At 42.3% G+C, this 27,375-nt stretch overlaps 1 protein-coding gene across 15 annotated transcripts; it reads left to right on the top strand.

Annotated features, from left to right (window-relative positions):
* The first annotated feature begins 583 nt into the window (after positions 1-583).
* STRADA (STE20 related adaptor alpha) lies at positions 584-27,375 on the top strand. Of its 15 annotated transcripts, none has more exons than XM_043584953.1 (14): positions 598-690; positions 1,883-2,048; positions 8,412-8,467; positions 10,171-10,228; positions 12,491-12,519; positions 18,227-18,329; positions 19,207-19,328; positions 21,019-21,127; positions 21,240-21,363; positions 22,878-23,049; positions 23,572-23,676; positions 25,590-25,831; positions 26,137-26,179; positions 26,463-27,375. In XM_043584953.1, the coding sequence occupies exons 3-14, from the start codon at positions 8,456-8,458 to the stop codon at positions 26,613-26,615; spliced, it is 1,272 nt and encodes a 423-aa protein (XP_043440888.1). In that variant the 5' UTR covers positions 598-690; positions 1,883-2,048; positions 8,412-8,455; the 3' UTR covers positions 26,616-27,375. The 15 variants fall into 15 exon arrangements, with proteins under 15 accessions (XP_043440887.1, XP_043440882.1, XP_043440892.1 ...); XM_043584950.1 differs by having other exon boundaries at positions 8,412-8,491; XM_043584952.1 differs by lacking the exon at positions 1,883-2,048 and having other exon boundaries at positions 584-690.

Here is a 27,375-nt window from a genome sequence, read left to right as displayed (position 1 = left end):
GGCGTTTGAGAGGTCTTCAAAGAAGAGTGCGAAACAGCTTTTTCCATTGAAGTACTGCCACACAAAATGCGAAAAATAAATTTTTTTTTAAAGTACCCAAGTCATCAGCTATTTGCCCTACTCTAGTCCCTCTGACTCTTCATTATTGAAATTATCCTACTTCCTGCTGCAGGGGCGCGGAGGCTCCCGGGAGCTCTTGTCGAACCCCACAGGCCCCACCGAGGACGAGCTAATGCCTTCGGGCTTCCACACACATGGGGAAAAAGATCCCTTCTGTTAGAGACAGACTGCGTCTGATTCCGTCAAGGACCGAGCTAACTCTGAAGCGAAGAAGCGCATTCTACGCGACCGCAAAGGAAGGCCCTCCGTTGGGGCTGGACGCCCCCGAGGCGACGTACCAACCGCTGGGGAGCTGCCCCACTGGCTCGCAGCTGCGGGGGTGGGGCGGAGCTTCCTCACCCGCCTGGGCCGGGGAGGGCGGAGCTTCCGTGCTCGCGCGGGCTGAGCCGGGGCGGGGTGGAGCTCTCAGCCACCAGCCCTCCCCGGGTCCCGCTACTGCGCATGGCACGTTGCGTACCTTCCCCCCCCTTCCCCCCCCCCCCCCCCCAGCAACCGGCCTGGCTGCGCGGCCCTAAACTCAGGAGGCGGAGCTGAGACGGGGTCGGGACTGCTTGCTAACTCCAGGACCAGGTACCGGGCTGGCGGGGCCGCCTGGTGCGCTCCAGGACCAGTTCTTTCTCGCCCTGACTCCGATTCCATCTCCTCAGGGGCGGGCCTTCGTCAGATCGGCCATCCCGGCCCCCCCTCACCCTCCACGGGCCCCTTTTTCACCCAGTTCCTCGATTCCCGCAATGAGGGACTGCAGCCTGAGAGCAGAATAGGCTTGGGCCTGCCCGGGAGACACCGGAGTGGAGTTGCCGGGAGAGGCGAGCGCTTGCTTTCCGTACCCATCTTACCCCCCACACTTCCAGGTGGGGAACCTGGGGCCCAGGTGTCAGTTTGTCCTGCTCAAAGAGGCGGCCGATCCTGTGTTGACCTCTTCCGCTCCCCCCCCGTCCCCCCCCTCCCCGATCCCATAACCCCAATTTCCATCTATCCCAGGCTGGACAGGCAAACCCCCTTAGGAGAACGATTTAGGTGACTCCCTGAATCAGCAAAAACAAAGAGCTGCTAATTGTCTTGTTTTCCAAGAATGTTTCAGCGCCCACAGTAGATTTGGGGTGGAGATGGGCGGTGGGGGTAGGGAAGTGAGCTCGAGGGAAGGGGAGTGGTTAAATAAAATTGTTCAAGTTTCCAGGAAATGGGGAACTAATTTATCAGCCCAGCTCCCTGTTAAGATATCCTAGCATATTCTAATTTGATTCCCTCAAAGAGGAAAAGCCATTAGTATTGGTCCCTTTCTTATTGTATACTACCTGTTGAAGTAGAACCGTATTCCAATATGTATTTGAGGGATTAAGACAGTTCTTCACTGACTGATTGATACTGTCTAAAGACACCCAAGACTTTCTTGTCCCTGAGAATTGAAAGCAAGTCTCACTCGGTTACCTGCCTTAGGCCAGGATCCTATTCAGCCATTAGTTACAGTGCTGAACTGGTTAAGTCTGTTCCCCCAGCCTTTGATCAGGTTTCTTAGAATTTTGTGACTCAGATGCAGTGTTTATAGTTGTAACCCCAGACATTGAAGAAGTTTAGGAAAGCAGTGACAAAAATAGGGAAAAAAGAAAAATAAATCAAGGCAAATGAATTATTTCTGTACTGTTTGGCATCTGGTCAGCAGCATTGTCAAATCAGGCGATGTCTTCTCAGTCATCTTTGCATCTTCGCACACACAGTCTTGACACTTCTCCCTATGTTTCTGTGTTATCACTCTGGCTTCTAGAGCACGGGCTTTGGAAAAGATCTAACAAGTCCTCTACCACTTGCCTGTGGGGAATTTGGGGCACTTAACCTCTTTGAGCTTTAAGTTCCTGATCTGTAAAACGAGGATGATAGTGCTTATTGTGAGCTGATCTCTGTGAAGCGTTTGGCACAGATCCTTGCACATAGTAAGTTCACCATAAATGCTTACTGTTTTGTTTTGTTTTTTTAACTATTAATAATTTAACAGATACGGGAGTGCCCATATTATGTGTTGGGCAGAGTAAAGCACTAGTGGACAAGACTCTTGGCAGTTAACATTGTGGTAGGTGTAAGGATTGAATACTGAGACTGAACACCTAACATAAGTGGGGGCGGGGGGAGCGGTGGTCAGGGAGAGCTTCTGTAGCACAGGACACCTGAGATGAGTAGTAAGCAGTGACAAGTCAAAGTTAACCAGGTTGGAGGAGCAAAAGTGGTCCAGTAAGGGAAGCAGAACCTTTAAAGTTTTTCCTTTGGGCTCCATTTCCTACCTGCCTTCAAGTGCCATGTCCTAAGTATGGACCTATCCCAAGGCTTGCTGCCCAGCCTGCTTTGCTCTCCCCATTTTCTCCTTTGGTGAGTTTGTCACTTGTAGAGCTTTAGCTGCTAACTCCCAAGTCCACATAGCCATCTCTAATGTGTCTCTTCTAACTGACTGCTACACCTTCCCATTTGGGATGCATAACTACTTTCTCAACCTCCTTATGATTTAAAAACTCGAACTCATCGTTCCACTTAAACCACTTCCACCTCTGAGTTTCCTGTTTTGTCGCTGACACACTACTCTTTCCCAGTTCCTTGGGCACAAAAAAATCAGGAGTCATCTGAGTTGTCCACAAGTAGAATGGGTTCCCTGATAAGGTAGAGTCTCGAGTGGGGGAAGTTTTCAAGCAGAGGTTAAAAGTAACCTTACATTCAGGAGTTTGTAAAAGCTGTTCCTCTGAAGGGTGGAGGATGGGCTAGATGGCTTATGGTGTCCTTGCTAATTAAATATAATTTCTTTATTTTTCCTTCTCCCCTGTCCATCTATTTCTTACCATTCCTTCTCCTACAGGCTCTTATCACCCCAAATATGGTCCACTGGCATTGTGTTCTAACTGGCATTCCTTTCTCTGGGTTTTTTCACCTCCCCTTCTCCCATCCCTTTGCAGATTAATATTCCTTAGAATGTTCTTTCCAACAAGGCTTCTCAAACATTAGTCAGTACGATGGTGCACAGATCAGCAGCATTACCATCATCTGGAAGTTTTTTAGAACTACCAGGCCCCAGTCCAGATCTCTAAATCAAAATCTGCAATTTTAGCAGTATCCTCAAATGATTTGAATGCGTAATAAAGTTTGAGAGACACTTAGACCACTGTTCTGTGTTTGTCACCTTTCTGTTCAAAACCTAGTTACTTCCTACTGCCTGGTGAAGAAAGTCGATACTCTTAGCATTCACATAAGGCCTCTTCATTGTTCTCATATATGTGGACTTGTGCTCCTATTACTGGCCTCACATTAAGTGGAGAGTATGCAAAGTGCCAACACATTTGTCAGTATATTTGGTTGCTCATTTATTATTACTGAGTGCCTACCATGTGATAGGCACTATTCTAGAAACTGGGAGATACATGTGTGGACAAAACAAAGAATGTACTAAAAATCAGTAGTAATACTATTTCATGCTTGGAATTGCTGTTTTCTTTAAGTTGTATTTGACATTCAAGCCCCACCCCCCATCCCTTCCATAAAACTATTCAGGTCCCTTGTCTTTTCCCTTTGCTGAACACCATAATGAATTGCCCGTTTCTACTTGTGCATTCCCCAGACTTGCTGGATTAAAATTTTTGAAGGGGGGAGTTTGAGCATCCAAAGGTTTTTATAACTAACAAGTTAATTTGAAACACATCCTGGTTTGGGAGCCAATGGTTCAGATAATTAATGAAGCTGTTGGTGTGGTGGTCTAGGACCAGTTTTTAGGTTTGTTATATTAGTTTATACAGTGTTTTGGGATTGACTTTATTTTCTATTGCTAGTATTTTTCCAGATCATAGGCAGTTCCTTCAGATAAAAATCATCTTTTTATCTACATTAATATTCTATTTTCTTTCTGTTGTAGACTACATATGGATGTGGACTTTGTTTCCTCTTAAATTTCTTTTGCATGATGCTTTGTGTTTAATGTTATTAAATAATGTGTATTCTAATAATCTTTTTTTCTTCAAATTCAGTCAATATGTTTACTATTTAATGCCAGGATAAATGATTCTTAACATGATGATGATCTTCTGTAAGAAAATTAGGATAGGGGTGAAGATAAATGCAATTTGATAAAAAACAAAAAACAAAAAAAACACTATAGATTATTTTGAAAGGCCTGCTCTCTCCCCTGGATTGAAAACTATTTATTTGATTTCTCTGAAGCAGTTCTAAGGATTCCTAGAAAAAAAAAAGGAGGAATTTGGCAGTGTTTTTTTTTTTTCTAGACTATTCAAAAGCATTTCTGATTATTTTAGTCATTTGAGTTTTTTTTATAATTAAAAAAAATTTTTTTTAATGTTTATTTATTTTTGAGAGACAGAGACAGAATGTGAGCAGAGTAGGGGCAGAGAGAGAGGGAGACACAGAATCCGAAGCACGCTCCAGGCTCCGAACTGTCAGCACAGAGCCCCATGCGGGGCTTGAACCCACGAACCATGAGATAATGACCTGAGCCGAAGTCAGCCACTTAACCAACTGATCCTCCCAGGTGTCTCTCGTCATTTGATTTTTAAAATCATTTTTGTTGTGGGGTGCCTGGGTGGCTCAGTTGGTTAAGTGGCTGACTTAGGCTCAGGGCATGATCTCGTAGTTCGTGAGTTCGAGCCCCACGTCGGGCTCTGTGCTGACAGCTCGGAGCCTGGAGCCTGCTTCGGATTCTGTGTCTCCCTCTCTCTCTGCCCCTCCCCTGCTTGCACTCTGTCTGTCTCTCTCTCAAAAATAAACATGAAAAAAATTTTTTTAAAAATCATTTTTGTTGAGATGTAATTTACCCTCAATAAAATACACCTACATTAAGTTAATGGTTTTGTTGAGTTTTGACAGATACACTTAGGTAACTACCATGTAATCAAGATACAGAACATTTTCATCACCCAAAAAGTTCTTTTTGTTGCTGAGTAGTATTCTGCTGGTATATATACTACATTTTGTTTTTTCATTTACCAGTTGATAGACGTTTGTTTCCAGTTTGGGGCCAATTATGAATAATGCTGCTATGAACATTCATATACAAATCTATATGAACATATGTTTTCATTTCTTTTGAATAGACTACCTAGGAGCAGAATTATTTGGTCATAGGAAGCTACTAAATTATTTTCCTAAGTGGCTATACTACTTTGTATCCCTATCCCCATATATCCCCATTAATGTATGAAAGTTCCTGTTGGTAACTATCCTTGTCAAGCACTTGGTATTGTCAGTTTTTATTTTTAGCCATTTTGGTAGGTGTGTAGTAGTATCTCATTGTAGCTTTATATACATTTCCTTGATGACAAGTGATGTTGAGTACCATTTCATGTGCTTAGTGGCCATTCCTATATCTTCTGTACAAATCTTTTGCCCATTTTTTAAATTGAGTTTTATTGAATTGTAGAAGTTCTTTAAATATTCTGTATATAAAATGTTATGTACACACACACACACACACACACACACACACACACACACACTGTTTTCTCCCAACTTGTTCATTTTCTTAGTAGTATCTTTCAAAGACAGAATTTATTAATTTTCATAAATTTATCATATTTTTCTTTTTCCTTTCATGCTCTTGATATTCCTTTTTTTTTTTTTTAATTTTTACTTATCCTAACATCATGAAGATTTCCTCCTCTGTTTTATTTAGTAGTTTTAACTATTTCTTTAGTTCTGTGATCCACATCAAGTTAATTTTTGTGTATGGTGTAAGGTAAGGGTCAAAGTTCATTTTTTCTAAATAGATAGACATTTGTATTCGATTATTTTTCCCCAGGGAATTACTTTGTCCTCTCTCTGGAAAGAGATCTATTTCTGGATTCTCTACTCTGCTTCATTGATCCATTTGTCTATCCTTAAACCAAAGTACACTGTCTTGATTACTATAGCATTAAAGTAAGTCTGATCAGGTATCATAAGTCTTCTAATTTTGTTCTTTTTCGAAATTATTTTGGCTATTTTAGGTCCCTTGTATTTCTGTATAAATTTTAGAATCAGCTTATCAATTTCTTTTAAAAAGTCTGCTGGGATTTTGATTGAGATTACACTGAATCTATAGATCAAGTTGGAGGGAATTGACATCTTCACAATATTGAGTCTTCCAATCTATGAACATGGAATATCTCTTGTTTAGCTTATCTTTAATACCTCTTAGCAATGTTTTATAATTTTAAACATACATATCTTATTTATAATTTAAGAAAACGCTCCTAATTATTTTATGTTTTTGTTGATACTGTAAGCTTTCATTTTTTTTTAATTCATTTTCTACTAATTCATTGTTAGTATATAGAAGTACAATTGTGTTTTGTAATTGACCTTCTTTCTAAATTCATTTTTTAGGTCTAATGTCTTTTTTGTAAAATATTTATAATTTTCTATGTATACAATCACGTTGTCTATGAATAAAGGGTTTTAAACCTTCTTTTCCAATTTGTATGCCTTTTGTTTCTTTTTCCCTTTTTGCATTGGCCAAGACCACCAGAACAATGATGAACAGAAATGATGATGAGATAACAAGAAAATTCTTGTTTCGCTTCTATTCTTAGAGGGAACTCATTAATTCTTTTTAAGTATTAAAAGAATTCATATTAAGTATGATGTTAGTGATACATTTTTTATGCATATCTTTTACCAAGTTGACTTGGTAAATTCTATTTCTATCTTGTTCCTATTTTACTATTCCTAGTTGCCTGAGAGTTTCTTTTAAATCATGAATGATGCTGAGTTTTTTCAGATGCTTTTTCTCCATCTATTGAGATGATTGTATTTTTTTCTTGTTTATTCAAGTAAAATTACATTGATTTTTTTTTTTTTTAAGTAAGCTCTACACCCAGTGTGGAGCTTGAACTCGCGACCCCGAGATCAAGAGTCGCATGCTCTACCAACTGAGCCAGCAAGTGCGCTTCATTGATTCACTTTTTAAAATTCCTTAAAATTGGTTGTTTTTTATTTGCCAACAACTTCAGACAAAGACAGTTTGTATACATTGATTCATTTTTTAATGTTAAGACTGTCATTTCTGAGATAAACCCTATGTGGTCATGATGCATTAAGCTTTTAGCCATTCTAGATATAATTTTAACTATAAGCAAACATAAAAGAAGATCAGGATGACATGAAAAAAGACACATTTGAGAAATGGCAAAAGGTCTTGGAAATGTGTAACCAAGATTTAAAAATTAATAGAAGGGTTAGAAAATAAAATGGAAGGAATCTCTTGGAAAAGAGAGTTGTAAAATAGGAGTGAAACAAGCATAAGTTAATTCTAGGTAATTCTAGAAGTAAGTCTTCAACTATTAGGAATTCTGTAACATGAAAACAGAGAAAGTGAAGGAGACAAAATTATCAAAGAAATAATACAAGAATATTTCTCAGAATTGGAAGATCCAGATTTCCACACTAAAAAGGTTGTTGCAGGGTTGCCTGGCTGACTCAGTCAGTAGAGCATGCGTCTCGATTTTGGGGTTGTGAGTTCAGCAACAGGGGGATGGAGGGCCTTGGAAAGGCAACCTCCAGGGAAAAATTGGAATGGATGAGTTTGAATGTATGAGAAAATATATTGATAAGACGAATAGCAGAGATATTGAAGTACTCAGAAAAAGTTAACTATAGCTATATGGGAAACCAAGCAAGTGAAAAAGAAATGAATCCGTTATTAACTTTAGGAAAACAAATGGTGTACAAGAAGAAAGACATGGTCATCTCTAACTGTTTGCCTCAGCTCTAAACCATGTTTCCACAGTCATAGCAATGTAAATGCAGACTGTTGATTTAATAGAAAAATTATGCTCGAATTATGTTGGGAGAATGAAGGCAGGAAACTAGGGTGCAGGAAGGTGATATAAGAGAGCTTAGTCTTCATCTACCACAGTAGTGAAGTTAGTAGGTAACTGTCTCAAATGGATGAGTCATGGCCATGTAAACGTTATTTAAGAATGATAGTAAAAAGGATAAACTTGAAACAGCCAAAAGAACTGAAGGTAACTGCTTCTGGGAAAGAGTCAGTGGGGAATTTGGTCAAGAGAAATTTGAAAATTAAGGAAGAAACCATATAATAATAAACCTGTCTTTTCTTATAGAGATTGCAGTATCTCACAATGTACTTGGCCAGTACATCCAGTTTTACTGTCACTGAAATGTTCTGTAAACAAATCATTAGAATCTAGAAATGTATAGGTCTAGTACAGTGCTTTGAATGGTAGACTCATAGTAAGTTTTTGTTAATCAAAAAGCATTTTTATAAAAGGAGATTTGACTAATTCAACCTGTTTATATTTCCCTTTTAGGTTTAAATTTTTGAAATTGAAGTAGGTCTACACATTAGGAACTCATGTCTTTTCTTGTAAGTAAACCAGAGCGAATTAGGGTGAGTGTTTCTATTCTTCTGGCTTTACTATTTTTATTTTCTGTAAAGCAGTGTAGGTGGTATTTTTATATGATGCTCAGAATCCTACAAACATGAGGGATGTAGGAAGTAAAGCAGACATTGCGGCCTCCACTCCCGAGGAGAGAGCTTGCAAGCAGAGGGCTGACCAGAGACACTAAATATACCCAACAGTTTGTCCGATAGAGAAGAAACAAGGTGGCTTATTTTATGAATATCAGTCATACAAAATTAAATGAATCAGTGACACTTTTCACTGTAGGTATGTAACCGCTAATAAGCTGCCCATTTCCTACGTATTTTCAATGAGTTTCTATGTTTTAAAAATCAGTATCAAATTGTAATTATTGGAACACATTTTCTAAGTATAATCATAGGTTTAATTGGAGCCTCTTTGAACATGAAAAATGTTACTAAACCTGAAAAACCTCACCAGCTAAAATGACCCCAACAAACACTGGAGTTAGCTTCTTTATAATAGCTTCCATGATGCCATAAAAAAAGTATTGTATTCTATTTATTATCTATTATCAAGTATTTGATTTCTAAATGCAGTAGTTATTATTTTAAAATTTTGTAACAAGATATAAGTGCTATGACGCATGAATATATCACTTTCTAAATATTAAAGTATACGTTATATTTTGTGATACAGTACATATGATTTTTTTATACCAAATTTTTTACTTTGGGTGTTCCTTTTTTTTTTTAAATTTAGAAAAAAATTGATATAGAGAAGGACAGAGAATGATGTTATAGTTCCAATTCATGAACCATATTATGCAACCTGTTTTTTTTGAATGTTAATCTTCTTTTTTCTTATGTTTGTATATATAAGAATAATTTATACTGGAAAGAGTAAACTTCACTGTTAATTAAGAGGAAAAAATAGAATCTCTCCTTAGTCTGAACTCTGCCAGGTGGAAAGAATGCCCCCAAGCCAAACTTTAACACCAGTCCTTAAGTGAAATGCTATCTTGATACTGTTACTTTTACATGTGAGCTTCTTTTCTATTTCAACCTTGCCTGGTTCGGGTGACACCAGACCATTGATCAGTAAGGAAATCCAATACTCATTGGAAATAGGATAGTAAAGTGAACCACACATTGGTGATGCTAGTTTGGTCCTTGTAAACTTGATAGAAAATGTAAGTGTGGTGATGATGTTTTTAGAAATCCTAGTGGATGAAAGAACATGCAGCTTACTGTTTTCTTTTACAAACTAATAGAGGATTGTGAAAAACAGTTTCATCTCTGTTTTCTGTGTTGTCAATTTCAGTAGTATTTTTCACATTGGCATTTATGATCCAAAGCATCTGTAATAGCCATTGAATGAGTAAGATGGAACCAGAAGGTAGTTGTATATATAGGAAGAACAAAAACATTCTTCTTGTTTAGGGCCAGTCCTACATGGTTCTCATCAGTCTGTGAGATTTAAGGATTATTTATCAAATTAGGCACAGAAGGATAGAGGAAGGAATTAACCTATTGTTTACAGTTGATTTAAATTCAAGATTCTTTTTAAAACTTTTCCATAGAAATGCATCTTAACTATACTGCATGATTCTGGTTTTGTAGTTTATTTGTTTGTCTAATGGCTGATAGCTAATTTTTTGTGGCTTGGAAGAAATACTAATTCTCTTTGGGGTTTTCCTCTTTAGCGGTGGGTCTCGGAAAAGTTCATTGTTGAGGGCTTAAGAGATTTGGAACTATTTGGAGGTAAGTACAGTCTGGCATTTAGCCATCACTTCAGGATAAACATTACTACTCTTGTTGACTAAATCAATTTATAGAAATTAGCAATTCTAAGGGCAGGTGTAAATTACAGTTGTTATATTTGTTTGGTTCCATTTTGAATCTATGGTTTCCCAAAGATTTGAGGACTAATCTGGCAGTTGACCTTGATCTGTCTTGATTGTTAGAAAGTGAGTATTTACTTAAAGGCATATTTATTTCTTCTAAGTATTTGTCCAGTTAAAATACATATTCTTAAAGGAAAAAACCTAAGTGTTCAAAAGCTTCTAACCTTGAAGATTTTAAAAATAAAACTATAGTCAGGACAGTGGTAGCAATGATATAAAAGTTCTGGTTTTACTGATCAATCTAGTTGACTCATCTTTTCGTGGTAGAAATTATGAGACTTAGGAGAACTAAGGAAAAAAATCTGTCAGGACAAAAATATTAACTTCCTGTTGTAAAATCCACATGTTGATTTCGGAAGTAGCCTTGCAACTTTGAGGTTTAACAGGGCCAGGCATTGTCTTTGGCTGTTTTCCAATTGAGCCTTTTTGAGAACTGCTATGTTAATTTAAGGCAAAGAAAATTCTTTTCTATACAAATGATAATATTAGAGCCCCATTCTTTGTGTCTGAATACCAAAGACACTCTCTTCAGCTCCTATAGTTAAAGAAACAGGTTATCAGATTGAGTGTGTTGGTTGACTGATCCAAACAAAATACCCTGGGGTAGGCTCAGGTCATTGAAAATTCAAACTTTTTAGTTACTAAATGGTACCTGTTAATTTATTTTCCCTAATGCATTCAAAAACTTCCAGAGGAGTATTATTTGTGAACTCTGTCAAAATGTTATGTTTTAGACAAATGAGAGTTTAGAAACATGATGAGTTGTTTTTGTTTTAGTTCTGAAGAATAAAAATTAGCCACACAGTAAAGGAAAAGCTAATGGAACAAAACTACAGCATTCTGGTCCTGTTCTCATTTTCTTCTCATCATTAACAGGAGTACCATGTTTAAAAGTAAACATTGGCCCTGGTGAAAACTGAGTTGGAAGTCCAGTTTACAATTAGTTAAAAATATTACAGGATATGTGAACTGAATGAAAGGATTTTGGTTTCAGTGTCTTGAGTGTGGGATCTCTGGCGGTCTTTTGACAATTGCCTCATCACTGACTGATCTGAGGAGGGTGAAGAGGTTGTTCCGTATATTGCTTACAGCTTGATGAAGTATATATTATCAAATTTTATACAACCTGGAATTTGCCTTCTACTCTGTGAGACTGGGCTTGATTTCCTTTAATCTATTCACTTGGTTTTTTACCTTTAACAGACTGTCTTAAGCAACTGCACCTGCCATTTGTGTACCAGAAAACTGATGTCCAAGGCCAAAAAAAAAAAATCTTATTTTGACAAATTGAGGCTAATTTACTGTGCAGCCAATCTCCTTCAATAATACAGTTGGATGCTGTGATTTCTAATTTAAGATATTTGGAGATGTGTGATCATTCCAGTACTTTCCAGTTAAAAATCTACTTTGATGATTTTTTTCACTTTTATAGAATGGAGAAAATAAAAAGGACAGATACAGAATTTATCTGATTTAAGAGCAGAATGTTATCTCCGTTGCCCTTTGCTTTATTTTCACCAAGGGTAGCAGAGGCCCAGAAAGCCCTTGCTTTATTTGTGTTCAGAATAGAATGTATGTGTCTGGTGAATCTAATTGGGTTATGGTCTCACATGTACATGTTGCTGCTAAAACCTTTTTTGCCTTTTTTTTTTTTAAAGCCTGTTTTCTAGCCTCTGCACTCTCTGGGAAATAGCCGGCCATCTCTATAACTTTATAATAAATTTTTTGTTCACAGTATATGACTCTGAAACCAGCCTATTGAAACTAACATTGTGCTGATGGAAAGTAAATGTAAGACTGGGATTATAGCAGTTGAGTTATACTCAGAAGAATACCCATAGAATAGTAGCCTTGCCATGTTTTCAAGAGCCATAGATTCATGTTGAAAATCCCATCTATGTGTAGTGTTTTTACTCTGTGTGTGTGTGTGTGTGTGTGTGTGTGTGTGTGTACGTACATGTATGTGTTTATATATAGCACTGCGGGCACTTTTTACTATAATGACTCTTAGGTGGTTTCTATTAATAAATGTAGTTCTAAGTGTAATAATTGCTGTTCTGAATGTGGATGTGTCTTCTGCTAAAAAACAAAATGCCAACAATCAATTTCTCTACTCCAGAGCAGCCTCCGGGTGACACTCGGAGAAAAGTAAGTGACTTTCTAGGCTTGAGCTCTATGGCTGTTGCATGGGAATGACTTCTTGTGGAAATTTGTGTTTTTTGTTGGCTTATCATTTTGTGTTTTTGCTTATTTCATTGAGTTTTATTTGTAGTATAATTCTTTTACTTGTGGAAAGTCAGGTTTCACCCTGGAAAGATTTTGACCTGTACTTTAGAAGCTGAAAAAGTCTCAGGCACTTTTTGCTCTCTCTTGGGGATTAAGGTCTCCTCCCCTTCCCAACCTTACCAATCGCCCAGCACCCCCTCCAAAAAAAAGAAGAGAGAGAGAAAGAGAGAAAGAAAAGAAAAGAAAAGAAAAGAAAAGAAAAGAAAAGAAAAGAAAAGAAGAGAAAAGGAAAGGAAAAAGAAAAGAAAAAAGAAAAGAAAAGAAAATTTCAACAATCTAAGATATGGTTACTTTTAGTGGCTAGTGATACTAAGTTTTTCCTCTGTGGTCTATTGCTGATAGATTTCAGTTCACAGAGATACTACAGAGCTTTCCCTAGATTATAGGCAGGATATCAAATCTCCTACCTTAAAATCAAAACCCCACATTAAAAAGTACAAAACAGAAAGTGTACTTTTTTTTTTTAATTGGCAAGGGTTGGAAGACTTGTTCTGTTTCCTACTCTTGTAGTTTATTTTACCAAAGTAAATAACACCACATGTGCACAGATGTGCACAGCGTACCAAGCTATTTTTGATAATGTGAATCAGTGTCTTCTAAAGAGAGAGGATAAGAACGCTTTTCTAAATAAACTTCTTCTTTTCAGATGACAGACATCTGCACCTTTGGCAGGCAGCCCCAACAGCAGAAGGGTGGTGACGTTGACTAGGAATTTCTCTTTGAGTGAAGCTTTGACTACGCTCTAGTAAGGAGCACCTCTCTATCAGATCCAAATATTTTCCAGTTAGGAGACTAAAAACATTCCCTATATGATCAGTTAAATATTTTTCCAGATGAGAATGCCCATTTTATATAATTTTTATATTTTCACAGCTGCCGGTGTTATGCCAAGACTTATCCTGTGTGAAACCTGTGGGGGGTTGGATGTAGCATTTCACAAATATAGTCTTTGTGTGCTCTCTTGTATTTTGTTTTAAACTCTTTAAACAGTGTTATTTTATGGTGCTTTCTGGATATCAGTAGCTTATGTATTTTTCAAATGCTTCAAAATAAACAACAATGCTTTTCATGGTGGGAAAAAACTAAGAAGCATAGCTTTGCTAGAATTAGTTTCTCTAGACAATTTGAGATTATATATCATACTAATAAAGCTATGCTGTGCTGTGTTTTTTAAAGAGACTGGACTAAACATTTCATCCTTTTCATCTGAATTTTGTCCTTTTCTAACTCTGAAACAGTCTACTGAGCTAACCCGCCTCTCTTGTGGCGATATCTCACCAGACCTCTTCCTTTCAAACACTGTTTTTGTTTTCCTAAATAAAGATCGGTTTCTGAGTTCAGACTTGTAGAACATCCACAATGTAGAAATTGCCCATTTTAGGAGTGTTCCCAGTGAGACAAGGACAATAACCAAGAGACAAATTCATTTCTTGCAATTCCAGATTGCCAAGAATTCATATTCCCAATTAACTAAGGAATTGTATTTCCTAAAACTAACACTTTTGAGTACTATTCTGTAGTCAACAGAGATAGTAGAAATATTTGGTCAAGTTACTACCTAATCATATCAGTAGTTTAATGCATAATTTCCTACCTTGGCTCAGCAAGTGTATGTCTTTAGTGTATTGCCTAGACAGCATGTCTTATATGCACTTCTAGCAAGGAAGAGGGTCATAGGTAATAAAAAAGTATCTATCAGTAGTTTTTCCCATGGGAGTTTTTTAAAATGCATTTAATAAGCACTTTAATCTCACAACTCCAGCTGTCCTTCATAGCCTCTTTTTCAAATTAGAGAAATATTTTGGAGTTTGCTTGGAGATCAGGGGGAAGACCTTCAAATATATAGTGGTTCTAGATTCTACCTGCTAAAAAATGCAGTACTTTCTCACATCCAGGTACCAGATTCTGATCTATAAAGTGCCCCTAGCAGCAGGGGATCCAGTGAGTGCGTTGCATGAGGGCTGGTTTTTCCAGTATAGGTCATTATGTTGAACTCTGTCTCCAGTGGAACTGGCTGGTACATGTACCCTACTGTCCTCTTTAACTCATGGCAATGACAAGGTCATGGCCAGGAAACCTCAGCTCAAACTTGTTTAAATCATCTTTTTATGTGCCAGCATCACTGTAGGCATTGGGAATACCAAACTGACAAGACAGTCAGGATCTATACCCTCATGGAGCTTGCATTCTAATTGAGGAGGCAGGCAACAGATCAATGAACACAATAATAACTACTGTGAGGAAAGTAAAACAAGATGACATAATAAAGTGACTGAGAGCCTACTTTACTTTCTGCTCAGAGTCCTCAATGCATAGATGACATTTAAGTTGAAATCTCAATGGTAGGGAAGAAGCAGCTATGAGAAAATAGCAGGGGCAGGAAGGAGTAGGGCAGGAATCTTCCAAACCAAGGGACTGCTGGTGTGAGCTTCCTAAGATTGAAGTGCACCTGTTTGTATGGGTCAAGTGTAGCAAGTCACAGGGATGTGGTAAGGGATGAAGTCATTAGAAGTAGGCAGGGGCCGAATCATGTGGATACTCACAGATCAGAGTAGGGACTTTGGGTCTGAAAGCCACACCCTGGGTTTTGTGTTAACTGATGACGCCGATTTTATGAGGGGTAGATTGATAGTTGAGAAAACAGGATCTGTAGAACAAGATTATGCACAGGTGGTGAGAGGTATGAAGTTGGTGGGACTCAAGACTAACTTAGCTTGCAGCTTATAAATTCTAAACAAATGGTAGGTTGCCATTTCAGAGCTCCTGGTTTGGGCTTTTTGCTCAAATTACTACTCTGTTTTGTCCCATAGTTGTGTGTGTGTCTCTCAGCTGGCAGAGGCACTTGGGATTATTCTGAACACCACAGTGTCAAGAAGCCACAATGGCTATAAATGTTCCTAGAACGTATTTTCAGAGCATTTGAAAACAGATAACTGTAAAAGTGAAAATCAAACCAACCTTAACTATTGATCAAGCTCTACCCCCGCATACTCTGGTTTCTCCATTTTCTCTGTTCCATCTTATTTGTTGAACAGGAGAGTGACCAAACAGTAGGCAGCAAAAGAGGGAGGAAAAGAATAGAATTCACATTTACTGAATACCTATGAAACACCAGGTAGCACTAAGATCTTTACATATTTTATCTCATTTGTCATAGCAACCCTATAAACTGGGAATTATTCCATTAATGAGACAACAGAGATCCCAAGAATTTAGCATGATTTACCCATGGTCACAGAGCAAGTGATAGACCTGAGTTCAAGTTCTGCCTCTGTCTGGCCCCAGAGCCTATAGTCTTTGCATAATACCATATGTTTTACTTGTTTTACTTAAAATAGCCTTTCCCAAATTACCTTTCCCAAAATTTAACAGATATGAGATACAAAAGGTTCTCTGGACAAGTAGATTTGGGAAATGCTAGGTTAAACAAATTAAACAAGTTTCCTTACTACAAAACTTCTTGAAGCCATTTTATGCCAGCACACCTTGTGATTCTCCATGAGAGAGAATGCTTCATTTTCTCATTTAATTGGACGTGTAAACCATTTATATGTTTTAACTGCCAAGGTCAGTGTTCCAGGCGGCCTACTTTGGGGAAATCCTACATTAAGACATTCCAGTAGAGAAATGGACAAGAGACACAAAGAGCCAATTTCACCTGAGAGAAAACCCACATGGCTAATAAATACATGAAAAGATGCTCAATTTCATTAGCAATCACGGAAATATAAATCACCCTCACAATGAGATTGGCAAAAAATTTAAGTCTGATTATACTAAGTGATGGGGGAAAATGGATCAATGAGAACATACATACAGTACTGGAGGGAGTGTAGATTGGTTTAACCATTTTGGGAAACAATTTTGCATTATTTTGTAAAGTCGATTGTTCATATACTCTGTAACCTAGCAATTCAGTTTCTGGGTATAAGCTTTAGAATATCTCTTGCATATACACATCAAGAGACACATTCAAATGGGTTTCTAATAGCACAGTTCATACGAGCAGAACCAAAAACAACCCCAAAAGCCTATCAACACTGGAATGGATAAACAGGTATATTCACAAGATGACTCTTACACAACATGGGTGTACAGCATGGCTAAATACAACAATATGGGATGAATCTTGGAAATATAAAAAATTGATTGAATTAGAAATTTGCTGACAGGGCTCACTTTTGGTTGAGTAGATTCCTCTTACTGTCATACTTAAGTGGTGCAAGAGGAAGAACCCCACTTGGTTTCTTTCCCCTTGGCAGTTCCATCAACTCTTGAAACCGGATGCCTTTGAAACGTCAGGGATCCCCAGCAAGGAGGTACCACCATGTCAGAACATTCTTGACTCCCTGTCTTCTGGCTAGTGCTGGGTGAGGGGCCTTTCTTGTGTTCACAAAGATCTTTTCCTAACTAGAGGTCAGGTTTAGGAATACAGCATATGAAATTTGAGCTGGCCTAAGGTACTCCATCTCAGTAGGAAAGAGGATCCAAAAGAAAGAAAAATATGGCCCCTAAATCACACAAATAAATTTAGGTCTGAGCCTTTTGAGCTGAAGGGAGAGTTGGTCTGCCATCAATTTTGCTGGGCACTTTTCCTTTAGGACCTCAAAGCCCAGAGGTGTGATGCCCACATCCTAACTGGTTGAGGTCCAGCTTCATTTACGGCAGGAACCAGGAAGCAGGTCACTTCCTCTGCCTGGGATGATGGCTGAGACGTGACAGCCCTGTGCCTTGCCTGCAGCCCTATGTGTTCTGTTTTCTTGCTTCACTTGAAAATGTCAGAGAATTGGGGTGTCTGGGTGGCTCAGTCAAGTTGGGCGGCCAACTACAGTTCAGGTCATGATCTCGCGGTCTGTGAGTTTGAGCCCCGCGTCGGCTCTGTGCTGACAGCTCAGAGCCTGGAGCCTGCTTCCGATTCTATGTCTCTCTCTCTCTCTCTCTCTCTCTGCCCCTTCCCTGCTTGCTCTCTGTCTCACTCTCTCAAAAATAATAAACATTAAAAAAAATTTTTTTTTAAAGAAAGAAAATGTCAGAGAATGATTGGTCTGGGCTCTTGGTTTGCTCAAGAGGGTACTTCTTATGGCCAAATTTCCCCTATAGCAAAATTCAGCATGTGACCTTTGGAGTCTTGTAGTCAGGGCCCTAAAGTAGGACCCCAATACAGCAGGAAATTCAAGAGAACCCCTCACTTCTCCATCCCCCTTCTCTTTTCTAAACATGACTTTTGTCTAGACATCCTTTCCCCAAGTAAGAATTTCATAATTTTTAGCAAATGAGCCAATTGTTGGAAAGGACAAGCAAATCAACAGTTGACTAGGAACCAGCCCTGTCCCCTACCCCCATTTGTAGATGGTGCTCACACTTACTGGCTCTGATGTCAGTGCTAATGACTACACTGAACATCTGGTGTTCTACATTTCTCATCGAATAGTGTTGGACCTATTTCTTTGACCCCGAGTCAGAATTTGTATGTTTAGACGCCAGTCTCCTTGTGGGTCTGAATCACCCCCTCCCCACTCCCATCCCACACCCAATTTTCTGTTATTAACCTATTTTTCTTTTTCTTTAGACCAATGAGGCGAGCTCAGAGTCGATAGCATCCCTGTCTAAACAGGAGATCATGAGTAGCTTCCTGCCGGAAGGAGGGCGCTATGAGCTACTCTCTGTCATAGGTAAAGTCCTAGTACTGCTATTTTACCTTCAGGCTCCTGGGCACTCCTGTGGCCTCCTCTGCATCCCCAGATCAGCGTGTGCCAGAGGCTGTCAGCTAGTTAGCGGGACTCAGGGTGACAAAACTGGCTTTTGTGACTCTCCTTTGCTTCTGTCTTCCAAATCTGGGAAAAGAGATCATGTTACCAGGAGAGAAGCTCTTTTTTTTTTTCTTAATTTTTGTTTCACATTTATTCATCTTTGAGAGACAGAGAGAGAGCGTGAGTGGGGGAGGAGCAGAGAGAGAGGGAGACACAGAGTCTGAAGCAGGCTCCAGGCTCGGAGCTGTCAGCATAGAGCCTGATGCGGGACCCGAACTCACTGGCTGTGACATCATGACCTGAGCCAAAGTCAGACGCTTAACTGACTGAGCCACCCAGGCATCCCTAGGAGAGAAGCTCTTTTGCAATTTTTTCTTTTTGGCTTCTGATGTCCTGGACCATAGGCACTTCAAGTGGTTGGCTGAGAAGGAACTGATAGGAGAAAAATCAAGAAATGTCAGCCACAAGGGGAATTGTTAGTGAAAGTTTTGAGTTTTCTTTTTATTATTATTTTTTTTAGTGTTTTTTTCTGAGACAGTGAGAGACAGAGCATGAGTGGAGGAGGGACAGAGAGAGAGGGAGACACAGAATCTGAAGCAGGCTCCAGGCTCTGAGCCGTCAGCACGGAGCCCGACGCAGGGCTCGAACTCACAAACCGTGAGATCATGACTTGAGCTGAGGCCGTTCGCTCAACCGACTGAGCCACCCAGGCGCCCCGAGTTCTCATTTTAAATCAAGTCTCTTTAAGGCTACCTCTGTTGCCATTGCCCTTGTTCATGACATTCTCCTTTTCTTTTAGGCAAAGGATTTGAGGACCTGATGACAGTGAATCTAGCAAGGTACAAACCGACAGGAGAGTACGTGACGGTACGAAGGATTAACCTGGAAGCTTGTTCCAATGAGATGGTGACGTTCTTGCAGGTAATAAAATGTGTTGGGACACTTCAAGGATGGGCTCTTAGTTCCAATCGCAATTACAAGGCAACTCTTACATCTGTCTTCTGAAAATAGCTGGCAGAAAATGAAGGCGGACCAAACCAGGAAGTTAACAGAAGCTCTTAACGAAGAATCGTGGGCATTTGGCACTAAGGATTCTGTAATTCTGCTCAGGCCAATTTATACTCCCTTCTTCCTCTCCAAAGATGCCTTTGTGGCTCATTTATTCATTTATTTACTATTCAGAGAGGCCGAGTAACTTGCGCACAGTCACACATACTAGTGAGTGGTAGAGACAGGATTCAAACCCAGGCAGTCTTGTTCCAGATTCGGGGCAGCCTGCTTTGCTGTGACAGCCACCTTCTGGCTCTCATTGTCCTGTTTCCTGAGGTTCCTTTCTGTTGGGGAAGGAGGTAGCTGCCCTCTTGTTACAGGGGACACCACAGATCCAAGAGCAGCCGGCAGGGGCCTGGGTTCCTCCCTGACTCAGGCTTGCACCGGGAGCTCTTTAGATTCAGGGCCTGGGTCAGTGTGTTTTCAGCAGTTTGACTGCAACCTATCCCTCTTCTTCATCACAGTGTTTCCCTGAATTCATGCTCTTCTGATGGTGCTCTAACACCCATTCGTGTTCAGAGTAGTTTTGTGGGTCTGAGGATGGAACCGAAAGAGCTTAGTTATTTGGGAAGAAAGATATCTGAGTTCATTCTAGAGCATGTTGGACTTTAGGATTCTTTTTTAAATTCTTTGGAGCAGTATATAGGCAGAAAGTATTGCCTGTTTGGCCTTTAGCTCATGTCCCAGAGGCCAGGACCCCTGAGTTTCTGTAGTTCTTTTGTCCAAATTCATTCTAAAATCCCATAGGTCTGACACTTTCTGTAGCTGCTCTCTCGCTCCTAGGTTGCTGGAGAAGTACCTTCGGCTGTCTAGTAGTTCGTGTTTGCTCTCTGATAACTTTGTTTCCTTGTCCTATCGATTACAACATTTTCCTTTATAAGAGGAAAATGTTTTTTGTTTTCCTTTTTTTATTTATTTTTATTTTTTTGATGTTTATTTTTGAGAGACAGAGAGAGAGAGAGAGAGGGTGAGTGTGAGTGGGGGGAGGGGCAGAGAGAGAGGGAGACACAGAATTGGTTCCAGGCTCTGAGCTGTCAGCACAGAGCCCGATATGGGGCTCAAATCCACGAACTGTGATATCATGACCTGAGCCGAAGTCGGATGCTTAACCAACTGAGCCACACAGGTCCCCCAGTGTTTTTTGTTTTCTTATCTTAAAGAGGAGTTCTGTGCCTTGGCCCTTGAAGTTGAACTAAGCTTATTACTTTATAAGTCTTCAGTCAACTGTTGGTTCTCATCATTTCTGACGTGGCAAGCTGTGACCCTCTACCGTGTTGTTAGCAGTTTCACTGTTGGTGGGGAATTTTTCTTGAGGCTCTCTCTTAGATTGGCTAGTGGAGCCAAACGCAGGCAGAAGCTGGCAGAGTAGTGCTGGCTTCCCTGTGGAGACAGCAGAGCCTGGCTTCTCTCATGTGGGTGGCCACCTGCTTGGGCTGCTCCCAGGACTCTGAGAAGAGCTCCAGGAAAGACTGGGTCCCCATGTTATTCATGCCACCACCTTCATGTTGAGCGTCTTCTTCAGGACCCCTTGATTCTGACTTCCGCTTACCATTGTTTTCAGGGGGAGCTTCATGTCTCTAAACTCTTCAGCCATCCCAATATCCTGCCATATCGAGCCACCTTTATTGCAGACAATGAGCTGTGGGTTGTCACATCATTCATGGCATATGGTGAGTGGAACAGGGGTCCTGGCAGAGAGGTGCTTTGAGAACGCTGTTGTCAGCAGGTTCATGTCTGTTTCCCTTCTTTGTTACTCTTCCCCGTGTCCCCACAATTCTTCAGGTTCTGCAAAGGATCTCATCTGCACACACTTCATGGACGGCATGAATGAACTGGCGATTGCTTACATCCTGCAGGGGGTGCTCAAGGCCCTGGACTACATCCACCACATGGGATACGTACACAGGTGCATTCTTAGGCATAATCGCCCTTGACAAGAGCAGGGATCTGTGCCCAGGAGCCCTCAAGTAAACAGGGGAAGGGAGGAGAAGGTTGACTGAAGTTAGTGAAGTCAGAGTTTAAATCAAAGCTTGGGATTTTGTCCTTGCCTCTGACTTGGTAGAGCATTTAGCCTATCGGTGCCAACTTTGTCTTTACTGAGCAGCTCGGTCCTGAGTGCTGTGTGAGAAGAACATCTGGCATGGGCCTCTGTGCCCCACCCCCCTCCTTCCTTGGAGCACCTAAAGTTGCGTGTGTGCCCCACAGTCAGCCCTGTGCTGAGAGGCTGGGGCAAGGGGCTGCTTAATAGATGGTATTAGGAAAAGACACTCACAGTAGGGAAGCTGGACCCTTACCTAATTCCATGTACAAAGGAGCACTTTTCATATGGATTAAGGCCTAAATGTCTGATATAAAACTACAGACTTGGATAGAAGGAAATATTTTTGTGACCTGAGGCACAGAAGAATGTCTAGATATTTTAGAAGCACAAAACAACATATGATGGATTTGATTATATCAAGATTAAAGATATCTCTCCAAAAAAGAACACCATGGACAAAATTAAGAAATGGGTGACAGCGTGCAAGATGTTAGCTGTGTCTAGAACACACAGATTAGTAACAAGGAAATTATGTGAATCAATAAGAAAAGGATAAGCAAAGCAACAGAAAAATGAGCAAAGGGTTTGAAGTTTATAGAAGAGGAAACCCAAAGGACTCTCAATATGACCAGACACTCAAATCTAATAAGAATCAGAAAAGCAAATTAAACAGGAGGATGTCACCCTACACACCTGAGGCCAGTGTCATTTGGAGGCTGGCTGAGGCCCAGCGTGGTGAAGTGGGGTCTCCTGACCGCACAGTGGAAGATGGCCCAATGCAACCAGTCAGGGTCACTCGGCACTGGGGCCGTCAATGCTGCTCTGGGGGTACACCCCAAAGAAACCCTCACACAGGCCTCTCAGGGGACATATGTAGATGCCATCATTCATATCCATGGTGGTTCGAGGCAGCATCAATGTTCCTTCCTGGAAGAAGGGGTCAGTAGAAGTGTTCGATCCCACCCCAGAGTGCAGGTGGCAGTTAGAAGCAAAGGTTGGTTGTATATAGGTGGCCACACGGATGGATCTTACAAACAGCACTGAGGAGTGAAGGAAGGATGGGATGCATAACACAGTACCTTTAGGTAAATTGAAAATATATGGATATCACACCATGATCCGCTTTGTAAGAATACCCACAGATTCCAAGCAGTGGTCTGTGAGCCTAAAAGAACTTTAGCAAAATATAAAGATTTAAAATCTGGTGGTATGTAAATTGGGTCATGCTATTTTCTCTTTTTTTATGCATGTATTATATTAAAATGTGTTTATGTGTATATAATATTTACCTAGTATGTGAAGATCAGAGGTCTGTGACGTGAAGGGCTCCTGTGGCCCCGTGACACCCTCTCTCTGCTCCCCACCCCACCCCACCCCAGGAGCGTCAAAGCCAGCCACATTCTGATTTCCTCGGAGGGAAAGGTCTACCTGTCTGGTTTACGCAGCAACCTCAGCATGATCAGCCATGGGCAGCGGCAGCGTGTGGTCCACGACTTTCCCAAGTACAGTGTCAAGGTTCTGCCTTGGCTCAGCCCAGAGGTCCTCCAGCAGGTCTGTGGACTGAGTCCTGAGAAGCCCCTATCCCTCACCAATTCACAGTTTCCCTAGGGAGCCCTCAGGAATTTCCCCAGATGGGAGTGCTCTGCTTCTGAGTGGAGTAAGGGGTTCCAGAGGGAGGGGTTCCCTGCTGGTAGGTGGACCCGGGAGGCCTCTCAGCCCGTTGCACATGGTGGTGTTTCCCCTCTGTGGGGTCCCAAACTGGACCTAATGCTATTTCAGTTCCCTTCAGAGACCTTCCTTATAGGAAGAGTGAGCATTCCTGAAATACTCAGTGCTCTCCACATCCTTCCACTAAGCAGGAGTATGGGGACCCACACTTCTTCCTGCTTGTTACACAGCATCATTCATTCCTTTACAATATCAGCTACTCTTCAGTAGTACAGGCAAGGAAAGTGGGCTGGATTTGAGACAGATACTGTCTTCCTCCCCTCGGATGTTGCCCCATGCCGGTCTCTTCTAAGAACAACCGTGGCTACAAATGGAGTGATCTATGGCTTTTTTCTCCTGACTTAGAATCTGCAGGGTTACGATGCCAAGTCTGACATCTACAGTGTGGGAATCACAGCCTGTGAGCTGGCCAATGGCCATGTCCCCTTTAAGGATATGCCTGCCACCCAGGTGAGCCCTCAGCCTGTTTTCCTTCTTACCTGCCCACCACTGCCTTCCCCTGCTGTGGGAGGGGACCCTGGAGAAGGAGAGCCCAGGAGCAGGCCTGCCACTGACTGTTGCAGGGCCTGGAGCAGGGGTGCAAATGGAGGCCCACATACCATGTTGTCTACTTAGATGAATTTCATAAATTTACAAAATATGTTCCGTCCTACCTTGATAAATATACCTGGAAGGCCAGTTTCTAATTTAGAGTTCTCAGGCTTCTCAGGTTCTGTGCTACCATATTCTGGCCAGTACCTTTGGAACCTCCAGCCTACAAGTTCAACATCTGTTCATGCCCCTTACAATGACTGTCCTTTGGCCACTCCTTGGCACACACAGCCAGTGGCATAGTCTACCTTTGGGAGACAGACCAGGGAAGAGGCTTATCAGGCTTTATCAAGTCTAGGAAGCAGACTCGGGTCATTTTGGCAAGAATTACCTGAATCCTAAGTATCTGGAGCATGATCTAGAACTGGGAGGGGGTGGAGGGGTGGAGGCTCTGAGTGAGTCTCTCCCTTGAACCCACAGACTGCCCTGTGGGAATAGGGGCAGCTAGAGAGTGGCCAGAGGGGAGCTCTGTAGAGCAGGGGACCCAGGGAGGCTTCTGGGAGGAGGTGACATTTGAGTCTTGAAGGCAAATAGTAATTGTTTGCTGTGTGAGGAATGGGAACTAGAAGGAAACTTAGGCAGAGAGAACAGCATGTGCAAAGACCCAGAGTCAAACAGGGATAGGATCTGGGGAATAGCAATGGTTACAAATAGCTGAAGTACAGGTGCTTCTGGGGGCTGCTGGGTGATGTTGCTGGAGCAGGAAGCCAGGGCAGAGCATGAAGGACTTTGTGTGCCACACCAGGGCATTTGGTTCCGGTCCCAAACCACATGGAGAATTGCTGAAGGCTTTTAAGCCCAGGAGTGATAGCATCAGATACATAGTTCAGAAAGATCACAATAGCAGGTAGATTAGATCTAGCAGACTCATTAGGAGGGTATGGAAACCTCAGTAATAAGTCTAGAAAATCTAAGTAAGAGAGTCACAGAAAGCGCTCAGGACAGGTAGGCGGCTATTTAAGGTGAACGAGAGGTACAGGAGCTACACTATCCAATAGCATCTTCTGAGGTAGTGGCAGCGTTCTCTTATCTATGCTGCCCAGTACAGTGGCCACTAGCCACCTGTGGCTATTGAGCATTTACAGTGTGGCCAGTGAGGTTGAGAAACTGAATTTTAAACCAAATTTCATGTAAGTATAAATAGCTACATGTGGCTGGTGGCTGCCACATTAGACAGCACAGCTCTAGAGAGACTTCTGGGTTCTGGCCTGGAAGTTCAGGAGGACAACCCCAAGGGCAGCAATCCCCAAGCTGGGGCTGTTTTGCATGTGTGGCATCAGAGGACTTTGTGGCACAGCTGCCCAAGCTTAGTCGGCCCTTGGGCACCCTGCTCCGGTGCAGCAACAACCCAGGGCGTGTCTGGCAGGCGCTGTGTAACACACCCCTCCCGAACCACCTGGGCACAAGAGACTGGGGCTGGGCTCCAAAGACAATGACCTGACAGCCGCCTTCACCCTAGGGTGAGTGCTCTACAGTTAAAAGGACGTGAAGAAGTCTTATAAACGGGAGAGAAGACGGGGACCTTCCTTACAGCCATGGCGGAAGGGTGCATTCTTGCAGGCCCTCTCCTCCTCTTCCCTTTGGCTGAGCTGGGGTATGGCTGCGGAGCCAGTGGCCAGCATACCTTTGAGAAAACTAGACTTACTCCACTTTTCTTTTCTCTGCTCCCCTAAACCACACTTGTATACTGGGAAAAGTGTATTTGTGAAGAAACTCCATAGATCTTCCAGGGCACCCCCCTCCAGCCCGCGTCCTGGCTCTGTCCTCCCCAGATGCTGCTGGAGAAGCTGAATGGCACCGTGCCCTGCCTGCTGGACACCAGCACCATCCCTGCCGAGGAGCTGACCATGAGCACCTCACGCTCAGCAGCCAACTCTGGCCTGAGTGACAGCCTGGCCACCAGCACCCCCAGGACCTCCAATGGCGACTCGCCCTCCCACCCCTATCACCGCACCTTTTCCCCCCACTTCCATCACTTTGTGGAGCAGTGCCTTCAGCGTAGTCCAGACGTAAGGTATTTCCTGTGGGCTGGGAGCCGGGCTTTGTGGGGGGCAGAGAGGGCCTGGGGGGTCGAAGGCAGGGTTTGAGAGGATTCATCTGTTCTGTGGAGGGCTGGGTTCCTGGAGGAGTCCCGAGCTCCTGCGGCCAGAGGGATCAACACAACGGTTTGCTAAGAAGCGACCTGGGTAGCTCGGGCTGTTGTTTCTTCTAGAGCTGAGGGAAGAAGCAGAGGGAGCCTGGGGATAAGGTGTGAGCAGCAGGATTTGGGAATCCTGGGGCACAGGGGTAATGCTGGGCTCTCTTCCTCTTTCTCCACAGACCAAGTGCCAGTACCCTCCTGAACCACTCTTTCTTCAAGCAGGTATGGTAGCACTCTCCTGAGGCTCCCTGGGATTTTCTTCTTGCCTGTGCTTCTAACGACCCTCAACCCCCTTAGCTTCGGGGTCCTTAGGTGTTCTCTCCTCCTCCCTTTGAATCAAAGAGAAATGCCCAGTTTTCTGAAGCCCCTTAAAGGCGCTGTGCCTTCCTCTCATAGAGATTCTTGGCTCTAACAGTCCAACTGTCATGGGGTCATAGTTCTTGCCTGATGGTGTCCTGGGACCCAGAGCAACAGGATCCACCCCTAACTGCCTCTCCTCCCTCAGATCAAGCGGCGCGCCTCAGAGGCCTTGCCTGAGTTACTTCGCCCTGTCACCCCCATCACCAGTTTTGAGGGCAGTCAGCCTCAGGATCACAGCGGGATCTTTGGCCTGGTAACAAACCTGGAAGAGCTGGAGGTGGACGACTGGGAGTTCTGAGCCTCCGAAGAAGGTGCACGTTCTCAGTCCTGGAACATGTGAGCCTCAGGGGCCCTTTCTGAGGGCCGGCCACACTCCCACCCTCCCAGGTGCAGGTTGGTAGAAAAGACATTTCTGCCAGGAGAGTTGGCCGCTTACTCACTGGGAAAGAAATTCTTGGAGAGAAACCTTTTTTTACTGCTCCAGGACTTCCGAGACACCAGGGAATCCCAGCAACCGGTGATCAGAGGCCAGAAATCTGACATTCCATCCTGGGAGTTCAGGCAACCTCTTCAGAAGAAAGAGATGCTGTTCTGGCCCTGGAAGGCTAAAGGCCAAGCCCAGGGTTTGACTCCTTGACCTGGGGACTGTGTGACTTCCTCTTCTCACTGTAGCTGTCCTACCAGCCTATTGCATTCTCTCCCTCTGCTCTCAGATCTTAGAGGTCCGTGGAGGGGTAAGCAATAAGCCACCTGCCCCCCCTCTCCAGCCCCCAGGCTTCTCCCTGGTAATTGAAGGGAAGGGCATTTTTTTTCTTGTTAAGCACCAGGTCAAGGCTGGGGCAATCCATCCTCACCCCTTTCATCACTTGTGCCCCAACACCTAAAGCCTTCCCATAGTTCCTCTGTGCAGCTCATCCCTTTCACACCATCTTACTGCCTCCTGCCAGCCTCCTTGAGGCTTTCTCCAAGGCCACAGTGTCTTGCCTAGCCTGAGGACTTAAGTCCTTATGCCACGTTAGTTTCATTGCCAGAACAAATTAAACATTTCAGAGAACCCA

Source organism: Prionailurus bengalensis, chromosome E1, assembly GCF_016509475.1.
Source record: "Prionailurus bengalensis isolate Pbe53 chromosome E1, Fcat_Pben_1.1_paternal_pri, whole genome shotgun sequence".
Lineage (NCBI taxonomy): Eukaryota > Metazoa > Chordata > Mammalia > Carnivora > Felidae > Prionailurus > Prionailurus bengalensis.
Note: the sequence above shows the minus strand (reverse complement) of the source record. Positions and strands in the feature narration are given on the sequence as shown.

What these genes read in the sequence shown, in the direction of transcription:
- STRADA (XM_043584947.1), top strand. Translation starts at nt 8,456, where the DNA reads ATGTCTTTTCTTGTAAGTAAACCAGAGCGAATTAGG. An exon ending in AGATTTGGAACTATTTGGAG is followed by an intron (nt 10,229 to 12,490) that starts GTAAGTACAGTC and finishes TCTCTACTCCAG; the next exon opens with AGCAGCCTCCGGGTGACACT. An exon ending in CACATCATTCATGGCATATG is followed by an intron (nt 21,128 to 21,239) that starts GTGAGTGGAACA and finishes ACAATTCTTCAG; the next exon opens with GTTCTGCAAAGGATCTCATC.